Here is a 15,955-nt window from a genome sequence, read left to right as displayed (position 1 = left end):
AAATGTATAGAGCTAAATGAAGACTCACCTTGAACTTCATTCCATGATAGAGATTTTTTCAACCTGTTGACATATGTAGCCCTAAAGAGTACGTGTAGGGAATCTGAAAAAACCCTAAATGTAATTTATCATTGCGCAACATCTGTGTGCTATTAGCCAATATCTTTGGTTGTTGCAGCTATTCATGAACAAATTACTGACGTGTTCATTGCACGCATGACTAGATAGGTCATAAACATGGTCACATGGTAAATATATGAATAATGTTCTATATTAAACTAGAGTAGAGTTAAGATGATGAATGGTAGCGAAGCTAGCGTTGCTGTTTACACTAGAATGATACCGAGCTATAAAAATACAAGGAAACACTTGCACATTATTAATTGACCTGTTGCGCATGTAGGTTGAGAAATAGGTGGAGATACTTAACAGCGAAACAGCATTCAGACATCTTCACTCACTTTAGCAACTACCAGCTGCACCTCGAGCGCCAGTCTTCTATAAATAACACACCGGGTAAGCTTGTCAAGCATGCTAAATAACAGGGTACATAGTGAGGCATTTTTGAGGAGTATTAGTAAGAGCGTGAACTTCTTTACTACAAGTCAAGTATTAGATGAAACAATATGAACTCTGACAATATGGGGGCATTTCTGTATTGCTGCTGACCAAATCTGTATAGGTTGTTTGGTTAATACTTGCTAACTAACTGGTAAAAATAATGTTGCCAACATTAGCGGAGACAGTAGAACATTAAAAACTTCTACTCAAAAAAGATAGCAAACCAACTGTCATGTATGACCATTGATAAAGCTCTGAAGTCTCTATGTCAGCCAAACTCGGTGAGACCTTCTGAACCATTCAAATATATGACTATCATGTTATTGCATACTTTTCCTGTACCGGAGAAACACTGATCTTCTGTAAATTGGTCTCTTAACACAGTCTAGTACATTTGCCTGCTTGATCTTTGGTAGAGCTATGGCGTCGATCGTACCAAACAAGAAACGGGAAGTGATATGCCAGAGCTGTCTGGCAATTGCACAAGCTACACGAGTTTTTCTCTGCAGACATACTATCTGCTTGAGTTGCATGAAAGACTCCACAATCGATGAAGCCCAAAACTGCCCTAAATGTCAAGCACCTTCTGCCATTGACCATGCAGTTGTAGACAAGTTACCGGCGCAAAGGCAGCCAGATGAGCCAAGTTCTGATAATAGTTGGTATTATTACTAATGATAGTCCAAATTGCTAACACACTCCCGATGGCTAAGCCATGGCTAGTGAGAGTCGAACAATTTTCAAACAAGTGGCTATAGTTGGTAGTTAGACGAGGTTTTTGCTAGAGGAGGATAGTGTATAGAAAAGCAAGCACCTGTCACACTTGTCAGCTACCAAAGTGCTAGTCAATTTTCTTGTGGTTTATGATACATTTTTGTATCTGAAGTGATAATTGTCTAAACAAGCCTTTCAGAATGACGCGATTAGGGAGCATAAATAGGACAGAGTAAAATATATAGATAGCTCCTGAATGGTTTTTCTGCTCAAGTAGAGTAGCAGCATTAGTAGTGGTAGCAGTAGTAGTAGCAGTAGTAGTAGTAGTAGTAGTAGTAGTAGTAATAGTAGTAGTAATAGTAGTAGTAGTAAATGTAGTAGTAGTAAATGTAGTAATAGTAGTAATAGTAACAATAATAGTAATAGTAGTAGCAATAGTAGTAGTAGCACTAGTAATAGTAGTAATAGTAATACTAGTAGTAATAGTAATAATAATAGTAATAGTAGTAGTAATAGTAGTAGTAGTAATAGTAGTAGTAGTAGTAGCAGTATTAGTAGTAGTAGTAAGAATAGTATTATTGACAGTATCATTAGTAGTACTAGCAGTTGTGCCACTAACACTTCTACTATTACTACTATTGCTACTACCGCTACTATTACTACTACTACTACTACTCCTACTACTACTACTACTACTACTACTACTACTACTACTACTACTACTACTATTACTACTATTAGTACTATTATGTCTACTACTACCACCACTGCTGCTACATCTACTAATTAAAATAGTAGGAACTTTTGGAGTAGTAACCTAAGCCTTTTTAGTTTATTAGGCAATTGTCTTTCTCAAATTGAATGTGTTCAACACATTAAACTGTCAATCAAGGTGTCGCAACTCTAAGCCCTCAGTTTAAGCTACACTGCAGCCGGATACCAACAAGTCTAGTTTGTGGATGTATTCAAAACTAATAATAGTGATAAAAAAAATTTCAACTTGATTTTGTATTGTATAAGCACTGAGCTGTACTTTTCCTCATGAAAATAGGCTTTATAGAAAAAATATAGTATCAGCTGGTTTATAATGAGCCGTACATATTCTACAGACAATCGTACAGCAAATTTAGTTCTCTTACTATAAACAACAAACTACTTTTTAAAGCTCCCTCACTTATTTGAAGCGATGCGAAGTACAACTTTGTTAATACCTATAACGCTGCTCTTGTATTTCATATGTATAGGGATATACTCAGCTGAGGTACATATGTAGGACCTTGATTCTGATCTATATCCTTCACGAATTTAAGACTATTCTGATAGGTTTCACTCTGGTGTACCCACTTTTTCCTTTTCTTTATACTTTACATGCCCTTTATGTCCTTTGTAAGACCACCACACTGAGAATGAATACATAAACTAGTAAATATAAAGTTACAGTCACTAATTATTCTAACAAATATTCATTTTCAGAAAATCACAGTAACCAATTTTTTTGCTGCTAAAAGAACGATGGAGCATCATCATAACAACCTATGCACCATAAGAATGTTTTTCAAGTTTTACCAGCTATGAAGTCGTATGCAGCTATTGAAAGAAACCACTGCTTAAGCTAACGGTAGAGTGAATTGGTAGAAACAAATAGAGCGATAAGACATTTTCACTCGGGAGTCAAATACCTTTCACCGTAACCATGGTTACTAAGACTCCTATTTAAAGAGTAGATGGCATGTCAACGCAAACTGGCTTTTAGGCGGAAATCGAATACTGTTATGATTGTAGGGGAACCACCTGTTGAAACAAGCAGTTCAAGTACCACTGACCTTGGCCTAGCTTCAAATCTAACAAATTTTTCGACATTGAGTCTGCAAGAAAACGGGGAAGAAATTGGAGCTTCAGCGGCTTCTCAAGATTTTGATGAACAATCAGCAGACCGTCAGACATTACCTGCTGCTGTGCCACCCTGGGCCAAAAAGAAAGCAGATTTACAGACTTCTCAAAAAAATAATGTTGATGGAGATGGAAAGCGCTTGACTCCTCCGCCAGCGTATTCAGAACTCTTTTCTCTTGGCTACCAACTACCATCAGCTGCTCCCAACAGCCAACCAAGAGTTCCCTCTCCCTATGGAGCTCAATCGGGGGCATTGCCTAGTAATCTGATTCAACCAAGAGCACCCATTTATTATCCAAACCAGCCAACGGTTTTTAACAGCTACCAAGTTGCTCCACAATATTATCCTAACCAACCAGCAGTTGCGCTACCTCAGCAGTTTGGCTTTGCTTACCCTAATAACCTTGACCTGAGGCCTGATATAATTCAGGCCTCAGGCTATCAGGGTGGAGCAGTGCCTCAGCCACTCTATACTACAATGCAGCAAGTGCAACCAGCTTTTCAAGGAGCTCAATTGCCAGCGCCATGCCCGAGAGTAAATCCTGCAGACGTTGCGTGCAGCTATTGCAAGATGAGCCCGATTGTAGGCCCAAGATATATATGTGGGTGAGTAACATCAGAAATTCTCATTCAAAAGAATAACAACAAGAAAAGTGTTTGGTTTAACATAAATTATTTTACTAATTAGACCCACTGCAATCAAAATATAAATATATCAATCATTCCAAATGTTCTAGGAGTTGTCTCCTTATGACTGACGAAACTAAATACACGGGAAATTTACTTTGGTTATATAATCTTAGTAGTATGAATATTGAACATCAAATCAATTTTAGCTATTGTGCTGCAGATCTATTGACATTGCTGACCTATGACAATTTCAAACTCTCTAAGTTCTCCGAGGTGTATGGGTACACGTAGGTGTACGTGTACTTGTACATGTATGTGTACACGTACGAGATACGATATTGGGACGGATACCCACGAGGAGTTACGATTCTAATAACGGCTTCACGAGAAATATTTCTAAATGAAGAGTAGTTTTTTCTTTGATAGGCGTACATGATTATACATAACAACTGAGATTGGGAAGATTCATTGACAGTAGGTAAGAGCATGCTTGACATTGGGTCATTAAATGCAGTAGACTGAATACTTCAGACTTTAGAAATATTTGAGCGTTTTTGGGCTATGGTAATCGAAAGCTTTCTTGATAACAAATCTTTTTGCAGTAAATTATTAGACTCATTTGCAGCTCTCCAACGAACTAAACACTATTTTACAAGCATAGCACCGGAAATGGCATGTAGAGAAAATAACTCCAAATCTATAGACTGTGTATGACTAAACAACTGTGTATTGTGTACCCCTCAGTCTATGCTTGATTTTTTTGACATTCCGTCACATGCACATTTCTCGGGTGCAAAACTTGAAAGCATTTAAAAAAAGCATACAAATGAATTATGATTTGCTATCTTGCACGAGTTGGCAGAAAGTTTAAGACAGCATTATTTTTAAAGTTAACCTTTGCCTTTGGTCCATGTATGGAGATTTTAACCATAATAAAAATCTTTCATATGCATATACATGTGAGGGACCAGCCAATGAGCAGTGCTGCTTCTTCTAAATATTTCTACGCCATTAAACATTGTGTTTCCATGCTTCGAATAGTTTTTAAGTTACCCACTGCTAACAATGTCACATCTTATCATTTCAACGATTATGAGTTGCATTATACAAATCTTTTTAAGATGTATCCTTCCAAACAAAACTCAAAGTATCCTTGCTATCGAGTCATGATCACTTTTCAGTTCATGCATAGTTAACTAGTTGTACCAACTGAGTCAAGATGACTGATGGTAATTCTATTTTTGTGTTCCTTATTGCTGTGCTCTATATTACAAGATATCAACAGAATTTACTACTTAGTATACAGAGGTCCCATGAACGACGGTTGCTTCTCAAAAGAACTTTTTGGAAGCTAAAATAGTTAAATCGATCAAGATCCATCAGCAGTGAGACTTTCAATGTTGGGCCAATGTTGTCGAACGGTACTCCTAAAGCGAATACCTTCGCACAAATTTACCCAAACCAAATGGTTTCCGAAGGCTTTTGAATTTTACCGTTTCTATGGTTTGGAGTGGAAGCAACTCTGAATCCATTCAAAGTATGGAAACAGTGATTGTGACAACATACAGTGACAGCGCGTCGAGATACAGCAAGCGCTGGCTTGCTAGCTGAATAATGTCTGCAATGACACAGCAACCCTGCAAAATATCCTTGGCTGAGCTTGAAATGGACACAAAGGCTCAAATCAACCATGTAGCTTAGAATTATAAGCCCCCCCCTTTCCTTCCTGTTTTCATATAAAATAAGCAGCCAATTTGAGGCAAAATGGAAATTATTGCACTTAGCACTGCGTGCAACAGAAATAATTATTGAAGGTGTTTATATGTTGGTTATTACAGAGTTTGTGGCAACTATGATCTATGTGAGAAATGTGAAGCACAACCAAGAGAACGGGTCCATGATCCAACCCACTTGTTCCTTAAACTGAAGTTTCCTGCAACTAGACCTAGCCCCAAACAAAGACTGCTTAAAGCTGTGAGTACATGTAGTTCTCTTCATGATCCCACATGTTACATGAGTACTGTCATTGTACATTGTTTGCTTTGTTTTACAGCTGTGAGTACATCTTGTTGTAGAGCTACCAGCGCATCAAAATGTACGGTTACCAATGTATCTTGTTGTACAGCTACTGGTACATCATAGTGTACAGTTAATGTACAGTCAGCATGTTGTATGGTTGCCACTACATAATGTATAAAAAGAACTTGTGTGCTTTATCATAAAGTGTAGGAAGCAAATTTAGAATGAACAGAAGGAAGAATTTTTGATGATATATATTTTCTATATATATAAATGTTAATGTTTGTCTGTCATTCCTCTGTCCGACTACAGCGATTAAAACCTAGGAATGAAAATTGCTGTAAGTAAAAGTGTTCAGTAAGTGAAAGTGTTCAGTAAGTAAAATTGTTCAGTAAGTGAAGGTGTTCAGTAAGTAAAAGTGTTCAGTAAGTAAAAGTGTTCAGTAAGTAAAAGTGTTCAGTAAGTAAAAGTGTTCAGTAAGTGAAAGTGTTCAGTAAGTAAAAGTGTTCAGTAAGTAAAAGTGTTCAGTAAGTAAAAGTGTTCAGTAAGTAAAAGTGTTCAGTAAGTGAAAGTGTTCAGTAAGTAAAAGTGTTCAGTAAGTAAAAGTGTTCAGTAAGTAAAAGTGTTCAGTAAGTAAAAGTGTTCAATAAGTAAAAGTGTTCAGTAAGTAAAAGTGTTCAGTAAGTAAAAGTGTTCAGTAAGTAAAAGTGTTCAGTAAGTAAAAGTGTTCAGTAAGTAAAAGTGTTCAGTAAGTAAGAGTGTTCAGTAAGTAAAAGTGTTCAGTAAGTAAGTGTTCAGTAAGTAAAAGTGTTCAGTAAGTAAAAGTGTTCAGTAAGTGAAAGTGTTCAGTAAGTAAAAGTGTTCAGTAAGTAAAAGTGTTCAGTAAGTGAAAGTGTTCAGTAAGTGAAAGTGTTCAGTAAGTAAAAGTGTTCAGTAAGTAAAAGTGTTCAGTAAGTAAAAGTGTTCAGTAAGTAAAAGTGTTCAGTAAGTAAAAGTGTTCAGTAAGGAAAAGTGTTCAGTAAGGAAGTGTTCAGTAAGTAAAAGTGTTCAGTAAGTAAAAGTGTTCAGTAAGTAAAAGTGTTCAGTAAGTGAAAGTGTTCAGTAAGTAAAAGTGTTCAGTAAGTAAAAGTGTTCAGTAAGTGAAAGTGTTCAGTAAGTAAAAGTGTTCAGTAAGTAAAAGTGTTCAGTAAGTAAAAGTGTTCAGTAAGTGAAAGTGTTCAGTAAGTAAAAGTGTTCAGTAAGTAAAAGTGTTCAGTAAGTAAAAGTGTTCAGTAAGTAAAAGTGTTCAGTAAGTAAAAGTGTTCAGTAAGTGAAAGTGTTCAGTAAGTAAAAGTGTTCAGTAAGTAAAAGTGTTCAGTAAGTGAAAGTGTTCAGTAAGTAAAAGTGTTCAGTAAGTAAAAGTGTTCAGTAAGTAAAAGTGTTCAGTAAGTGAAAGTGTTCAGTAAGTAAAAGTGTTCAGTAAGTAAAAGTGTTCAGTAAGTAAAAGTGTTCAGTAAGTAAAAGTGTTCAGTAAGTAAAAGTGTTCAGTAAGTGAAAGTGTTCAGTAAGTAAAAGTGTTCAGTAAGTAAAAGTGTTCAGTAAGTAAAAGCGTTCAGTAAGTGAAAGTATTCAGTAAGTAAAAGTGTTCAGTAAGTAAAAGTGTTCAGTAAGTAAAAGTGTTCAGTAAGTAAAAGTGTTCAGTAAGTAAAAGTGTTCAGTAAGTAAAAGTGTTCAGTAAGTAAAAGTGTTCAGTAAGTAAGAGTGTTCAGTAAGCTAAATTCACATAAGTTAAATTCAATGTTTATGTCATACGTCTGTATTAAAAGTAAGTAGGCCTACTCTCTATGTTTCGTACTGCATGTGGTACATTGCAATGTTACATTTCTTGCAGATCATAACCACTAAATACACTAAAGTTACTGTAGATAACTATAGTTACTAAGATTAACATGTTGTTCTGTTAATAATTTTTATGTATATAAAACTTTGATAATCTTAACCAGAGGGTGTGTGCATTAGATAATTACTGTAAGTATTTATACCACTCATAAATAAATAGGTATGTACTTATGTATACATCTATATATTATACTTATACTTATGTATATATCTATATATTTATATATATACATATATATACATGAAGATGCTTTCTACCTCTTCAACCCTCTAGCTTTAACTTATAAACTTGTTCAGCGGCATGTCTCATATCACGAGTTAGGTGTCTTCAGAAACGTCTTTTTAGTTAATAAAAAGATTATTTCAGGCTTTCTTGTATGCATTATATAGGGTGCGATAGATATGGGACAAAACCAAGTGTTATCTGAAGACAAACACATTATTAAAGACCGATCTAGGAAAACTGAGATTTCCTACACTTGCGATAACTGCTCGGTGAGCCCGATTGTTGGCACAAGATACAAGTGCGGGTAAGACCTGTATATGTATTGCTATAAATAGATTGCAATCTAAAGCAGCTCCTCATTTTATATACAGTGTATAGTCAAACCTCTTTCAACCACAATCCACTCTAGAAACTTGACAAACACAATTTGCTTTTCATTCTAAAAATGTTTTTCTGAATTACAGCAAGTCTTTACTATAATAAGAGCAGTGGCTGTTCGTTCGTTTGTCCGTTTGTCCGTTCATTTGTCCATTCATTTGTCCATTCGTTTGTCCATTCGTTTGTCCGTTCGTTTGTTCGTTCGTTTGTCCATTGGTTTGTTCGTGTGCTAAGAGTGGCAGAAAATAACATTGCACTGCACGAAAATCCAACCTGAACATTTGGATTCACAGCTAAGCTCACTACTATCTGCACCACTTGACTACCATTCCACATTTATGAATATTTGTGTACATAGTTATTACACATGAGAACTTCTCACGGCATGGCGGGGCTGCCCGTGTACTACTGTAAATAATTTTAATTCATTCTAACTAAAAAATGATCTTTTCAATATTTTTCGCATTAGTTTACACCAGAACTGGGCAGGTATTATAGTATATAAGTACATTTACACTAAATTTTTTAAAAATACTCTATTAATAGAGCAGAGTAGGTTGGAGAATGTATTACTGTAGCTATAGCAACTCATGCCTCTGTCTTGTTTTTTTTCAGTTTTTTGTATGAATTAAAAAATGTAGAAATAGTTTGTGCGTTTTATTTTAAATTATATATATTAATCTCAAACTTTGTCTGTATGTGTGTAGTTTGGTATGTCGAGTTATAGATATTAAAATCTTGGAATTAAAACTTCACATTCTGCTGGGTTTGAACCCACGAAGATTCCAACTGCAGGTTGGTAAGTCAATTGTCTAACTATGAGTCTACAAAAGCTCTTATGATTCATAGTTCTTATTATATACTGTAAAGACCCTTTTCTCGATTGCCCACGCTAAATGACATATTAATTGAAACTCTGTGAAGTCTATTGACTCTATGGAACATGATGCCTTTTCGTCCTCGCCGTACTGGGGCTAATTTTTTTTTCCGCAAAACGTTTTCAACAATAACTGAACTGCCAGTGCACTAGTGAAGATAGAGGGAAAGAACGCCAATTGAAAAATGAGACACACAGGGTTTCCTTGGTGTATCTTAAGGGTGTTTGAATTTTTGTTTAGCATTTGAAAATAATGTCTGGAGTTTTGTGTTTGAACTCTAAATTTTGAGATCTGATAAATCAGACTGGACTGTATGAACTAGGTAATAATCGTCTAAATCTTGAAATTTTGCTACTTGAAAAGAACTACATGTAAATGTTAAGGAGATATTCAAGTTCCCATGAGTATTTGAAAAGGACTGATAAAGCTATATAGTGCATTGAGCACATAATAACTGCTTCTGTTACGGCCAACCTTGGCTGATGAGTCACACAAATCTTTGACACAAAAAATTTAGCGAATTCTTTTGACAACACAGATTTGTGATGAAGTCCTTTGACACAAGAATTTTTTGGCATACATTTTTTGCACAAAATTTTTGACACTAAAACCTTTCCATATACGGTATAAAAATAGAGCTATTACTTGACTCAAAAAACTTTTAATTTGAAAAGTTCGATATTCTTTTAAACCTTTAAGTATAGTAAGTAAAAATGGATAAAATATAATAACATAAAAATACATCAGTTAACTTAGTTTAGACTTTACCTAGCACAAGTTTATCACAACGTTATCCACTACCGTAAAACGTATGATTAAACTGATAAACAATACAATTTAAGTTTTAAGTTGAAAACTTTATTCAAGTGTTCGGTAAATTAAGTTTATTTAAGTTAGATTCAGCGTTTATGTTACAGGTCTGTCTCAAAGGTAAGAACTCTCCACGTAGTACATTGTAATGTTATATTATCTTGCATATCACAACCACAAAATGTACTAAAGTTATTGTAGGTAGCTATAATAGTTACTAAGATTAACATATTATTTTGTTACTATTTTTAGTGATTTTAGTTTTTACCAGGAGATGGTTGCATTAGATAATTACTGCGGCTTTCTATACCATATTGTCTATATATTATATTTTATATATTATATTATATATTGTTTATATATTTTCTATACCATATTCTATACCATTGTTATATGATGCCAACACTGAAACAAATTAAAATCATACAATTGTATACCAAATAGTTTTTCATAGTAATCGTAGCAAAACTGACTATATTTAGTCCTTACTAGCTAATGATTTCACATTTACATTTAAAAACCTTTACTGTTATATTTTTCTTCCTAATTTATTTCAACAAAAAACTTCTTTCAATGATATGAAATTTAAAAGTTAAAGCTGTTTCAAAAACTTTTAAAACCTGTACAGTTGTTTTATTTTTTCTTCTAATTCGTTTGAACTGCACAAAAACACTTTTCTCATGATATGAAGTTTAAAAGTTGAAATGGTGGTGTATATGTTTTACATCAAAATTAACCTTTCTGTCCAAAGACTTTTTTATTACCGGCCATTCACCTAGTGAATACCTAAAGCAGCTATGGCCAAATGGCGGATCTTGATCCAGATGCGGATCTCTGTAGTTATTTTGTGGATCTTCCAAGTTGGCTGTCAAAAACATAACTCTGAAGTAGTTTTTTTAATTTGGTTTAAAAAATATTTTTGTAAACTTTTCTTAGAATTTTTGTAAATTCTCTATTTTCAGCAACAAATTTTGTGAAAAACAATCATAGTACACGACTCTCAAATACTCCTCTTCATAAAAATTTAAGCGTCGCTGTAAGTAGCAGGAAACAGCGTTTCGATAGTATTGTGAAGTCAAAGCCCATTCATCATATTTCTCACTGATATCAGACATTTATTACACCACATTCATTCAGTGATTTTTCTTCAAATTATGTATATAAAACAATTTTTTTAAATTGTATTTGAAGCTTTGTTGTAAGGTGTACACAAATAATTGCATGTTTATGTATGGTAAAAAAGAAAAATGCACATCTTTAGCTCGTTGTGGATCTTTAATTTGTCAGATTTGCCTGTACCGGATCATGACCAAAATCATTTGGCCATCCCTGACCTAAAGCAACTATCACAAATTTTTAAGATGTGAAACCAATTAAACGAAATGCCATACATTCTTATAAGATTATTTGATTCAACTCACGATGGTGTTGATGTACAGCATAATGCTCAGAATGGATATAAACTTTATTACCACTGGTCAAGGCCATTCAAAGTACATGTAAGTTAAACCATGAAACAAAAAAAAACAAGTATTATGCTTTGTGGCTTGACTGTATCAAATAATATGTTACACTTATGAGAATTATTTAGCATGACTAGAAGATATTATTATATTCTCGGAGTTATTACAGATCAGAAGCAATAAATGTCGTAATTCATATTTGCTGAAAACAAAATTATTAGAATGTTCCACTGTGTGGTAAGCTCTTTATAGGACTAAATGAGAAGGTTAAGAGCTTCTCTTTATCACACTAGAAAACCATATAGATAATTGCTATTGAATCAGTAGGCTAAGCTAGCTAGCACGATGAAGGTCAACTAAAAGGCACGTATTTAAAAATCTTAGAGATTATGATGCATAACCACTTTTATATTTTTTAAATTTGCTGTCAAAAACTAAAGACAGAGAGAGGCTTTAGAATTGTAAAAGAGCATGAGGCAGCGGGAACATGAGGCAACGGGAAAAGAATACATAGAGTATTTAAAAAATCAGAAAGGAAATGAAAGTAGTTATTTCTACTTGGGTTGGTAATTGGTATGCCAGGACTAAATCGTAATTCAAAACTACACAAAAGAACTTAAAATAAATAAAGTTCTTTTTTAAGTTTGCTATTCCTTCAATTTTCCATTAGATGTTATTCAGCAGGTCAGAAAAATTGCATAATGGCTATCTCCTTTATTGATTTTTACAGGAATTGCTTAGACTTTGACCTATGCGAAAGATGTGAACTTATGTCTGAAGTTATTCATAAGGCTAAGCATGTTTTCCTGGTTCTGAGGCATCCTGTTAGAATAGCTCCTAGTTCTACTCAACTGATGTTTGATTTCTACAAAGATGAGACAAATCAGATGGCACATACTGGAGTCAATTGTAGCAACTGCAAGCAACTGGTTGTTGGTGCGAGATTCAAGTGTGGGTGAGTCATTAAACAATATGTGCATAGCCTCTGTGTCTGACACTAAAGGCTAGTTCACACTGTTGGTTTTTTGACGTTCATCATAGACTATGTGCACCATAAATTGATGGCATTTACGAAACAAAGCGGATGCGTCAGAAAAACTTGCAGCTGTCAAACGATTCTGATAGTTTGCTGAGTATTTACGCAAGCCTGTAAAATGTGCACCAATTCGGCGATGATGCGGAAAGCTTAATCTATATATTTATGTTTGTGATTCCGTTTCTGGCAAAAAAGAGGTTTTTTTGGGGAAAATAAAAAAAATTGAAGCGAGCAACGGAGTGTGTTGATGACAGTGTGAACATCGTTATCATCAACGATCATTGAATTATTTTGGCATCAACGGCGAGTTACGGTGATATAGTGTGAGCCAGCCTTAACAGGCAAATATGAGAAAACTAGGTCATGTGGTCAATATAGGTCATGTATTCACTTTACTGTTAATTATGAACCTAAGTTATGTTTCTAAGTAGGTAGTTGAACTATTGATTAACAGCTGGTCAAAACCTGAAATCTTTTTATTAATTTTTGCAAAGCTCAATGCTCACCTAACGGGATGAAACATATCTCTGTTAAAATAAAGTTTTCACAAGTCATTGGCTAACTGCAGCTAGCCAATGATTGCCAAGCAACAGGCAATTGACAGCAGGTAATTGATAATTATTTATTGGCAACTGACAGTTGACAAGAACAATTAACAACTATCAACTTACAACTAGCAATTTACAAATGGCAGTTGACAATTAGGAATTGACAATTAACGAATGTGAACTGGCAGTTGACAAAGAGAGTTTAATAACTAGCGAGTTACAACTGGCAGTTGAAAACTTGTAACTGACAACTATCTATTGACAACTAGTAGTAGACAAGGAGTAGTAGACAACTAGTAGTAGACAAGGAGTAGTAGTAGTATTGACAACTAGTAGTAGACAAGTAGTAGTAGTAGTATTGACAACTAGTAGTAGACAAGTAGTAGTAGTAGTATTGACAACTAGTAGTAGACAACTAGTGGTAGACAACTAGTAGTAGACAAGGAGCAATAAATGGCAAGCAACTAAAAACTGGTGGCTGACAATTAAGCGATGCCTACCCATAGCTGATTTTTGATTTTGACTCGTGTCAGCAGTCTTACTTTTGGACACAAAGGCTAAGCTAATAGGATTTTTGGGCCTCTTTGACAGAATATGCGATGATTATAACCTGTGTGAGAAATGTGAACAGAAATGCAAAGTTATTCACAAGCCTACGCACATATTTGTCAAACTCAAGTTCCCCAGTTCCGTACCATCTTCTAAGAAGAGAGCTCTACGAGAGGTAAACTTGAATTAAACAAGTATTCTCTGCAAAACATTTTTCCTTTAAAAATGATTGTGGAGTACCCTATGAAAAAAAAAAAAAAAATATATATATATATATACATGTATATATATATACATATATATATATATATATATAATTACACATATAGTAATAACTTGCAAAAAAGACCTGTATTGCATCTTATAAAGATTCTAACTGCATACAACAGAAACTATTTAAATACACTGATACAAATTATTTGTAGGTATACTCATATGCGTAAATATTATAATTACAGCACTACATTTTTTAAGAATTATTATATTTTATATTCCAAAATATAATAAATAGTAGAATATAATAAACAATACATTGAATAGAAACAATTACATATTATATTTATTCTTTTTATTATCTTTTATTTATGTCATTATTGTATGTGTTTATGACTGTGGAATATAATCGATCACAACCACCACAGATGAATGCTGATAAACTTGAATTACGATATGTTTGAATACAGGAGTCAACTGTGATGGGCCACAACCAGATGTTAGCTGTAACCGCTCATATCATCCCTCACCAGAAAAAAAAGTACACAATATCATTCGCCTGTGATGCGTGTGGTAAAAATCCAATAAAGGGTACAAGGTATAAGTGTGGGTGAGTAACCTTCTCCTGTTTCACAGGCCTAATGTAGCCTACTGAGAATAGCAACTATTAGTACTGTGTAGTTGTGTGCTCTTGTTATGTCTTTAACCTTAGTGACTATTAAAACCTGGTCAAGTAATTTATTCACAAGAAGTTCTCTTCTGTTCCTTTTTGCTACCAAAATGGTTGCTTGTTTTATTCATGGTGGATAAACCATGAAGTTAAATAGAAAGTTTCAACATACCACTGTACACTATGTACAGTACTGCTAATTTTCTTTTTTTAAAATTTAGACGGTACCGTTGAAATAAAACTTCAAGTATCATTATAATGTGAAACTGCCCATCTGCTATTTATTTGATACAATTTAACACATATATTTTGGTTTTTTGTTGCTCATTTAAGGCCTTGCTTGCTAACAGGCCAGTCTAGAAAATATCATGGTGTTTGGTATTGTGAACATTCAGGTTTCATTATTTCAGATTTGTAATCATTTCAAAGCACTTGAATGGAAACCTTTTGCAAGTACCTTGAAAAGTTAAATTGTACCTAAGCACCTTGTTAGAGTTAAATTGAAACTTAAACGAGAAATTGAATAAAAGCAAAAATTAAATTAAAAATTGAATTATAAATTAAATTAGACTCTTTAGTAAGCATGATTAGAAACATTGAAAATAAAATACTAAATTAAAAATAATTTAATAATTTTATTAAATTGAATCCTTTAGCAAACACCCTTACAAAGGTTTTAACTTAAATTGAATTAAAATTAAATTTGATATTTGAAAAAATTAAATTGGAAATTGAATCAAATTCTGTAGTAAGCACCATTAGAAAGTTTACAAATACTAATAAAGTACATCTAGAACACTTCTACATGTAAGTATTGGACACTATAAATGCAAGTATTTAGCCCAAAAGTACATGCACACATCTTTGCTAGCAAGGACATCTAACAGTCCCCTATCCATATTATGTTTTAGAATTTGTCCAAATTATGACTTGTGTCAACGCTGTGAGAAGAATTCTGAGAAGCTTCACCCTGCGAATCATGTATTCCTTGTATTGAAACTGCCCGTGTTGGTGAATGTTACAACACCACAACTCGCTTACGACTTTTACTGACAGCTGCATAATTCTGAGGGCAGACAACTCTAATGCCTGTTAGAATGCGTAAGAACCGGACAATAGAAATAGTCACACGGTAGTCAGCAGTCATCAGTGACGGAAACCAAACATATGAACAATTTCTTGATCTGGCCCTATTTTATAACTGTGGTTGACAGTAATAATCAGAAGTGGTACTATTATTGAACAGAATGGAAAAATGTTTTTTATGTTATATTTCACTAAAAGAAACCATTAATTATAACCAGCCAGGTGTAAACATGTTAATATTGAATAAGCATTGAAGCATCAGACATGCACTTTCATCACCGCTGTACATCACACATAACAAGCAATTTCTGATGTGATATAAAGGTAGACAGCCTGACAGTGTTAGCTCACTCTCTCAGACCTCTCCAACCTCTCAAATATGAACTATCCCTACAGCTTTTGCAA

At 34.1% G+C, this 15,955-nt stretch overlaps 1 protein-coding gene across 1 annotated transcript; it reads left to right on the top strand.

The window, feature by feature from the left end:
• The first annotated feature begins 318 nt into the window (after window positions 1-318).
• On the top strand, window positions 319-15,918 carry LOC137399994 (uncharacterized). The gene is made up of 9 exons (XM_068086284.1): window positions 319-516; window positions 978-1,219; window positions 3,058-3,772; window positions 5,635-5,770; window positions 8,084-8,223; window positions 12,179-12,403; window positions 13,624-13,756; window positions 14,265-14,404; window positions 15,376-15,918. Exons 2-9 carry the CDS (start codon window positions 982-984, stop codon window positions 15,515-15,517), a joined length of 1,869 nt encoding a protein of 622 aa, XP_067942385.1. The 5' UTR covers window positions 319-516; window positions 978-981; the 3' UTR covers window positions 15,518-15,918.
• The last annotated feature ends 37 nt before the right edge of the window (window positions 15,919-15,955 follow it).

This window comes from Watersipora subatra, chromosome 7 (genome assembly GCF_963576615.1).
Source record: "Watersipora subatra chromosome 7, tzWatSuba1.1, whole genome shotgun sequence".
In the NCBI taxonomy this organism is placed as follows: Eukaryota; Metazoa; Bryozoa; class Gymnolaemata; order Cheilostomatida; family Watersiporidae; genus Watersipora; species Watersipora subatra.
This window is presented reverse-complemented; position numbering and strand designations above follow the sequence as displayed.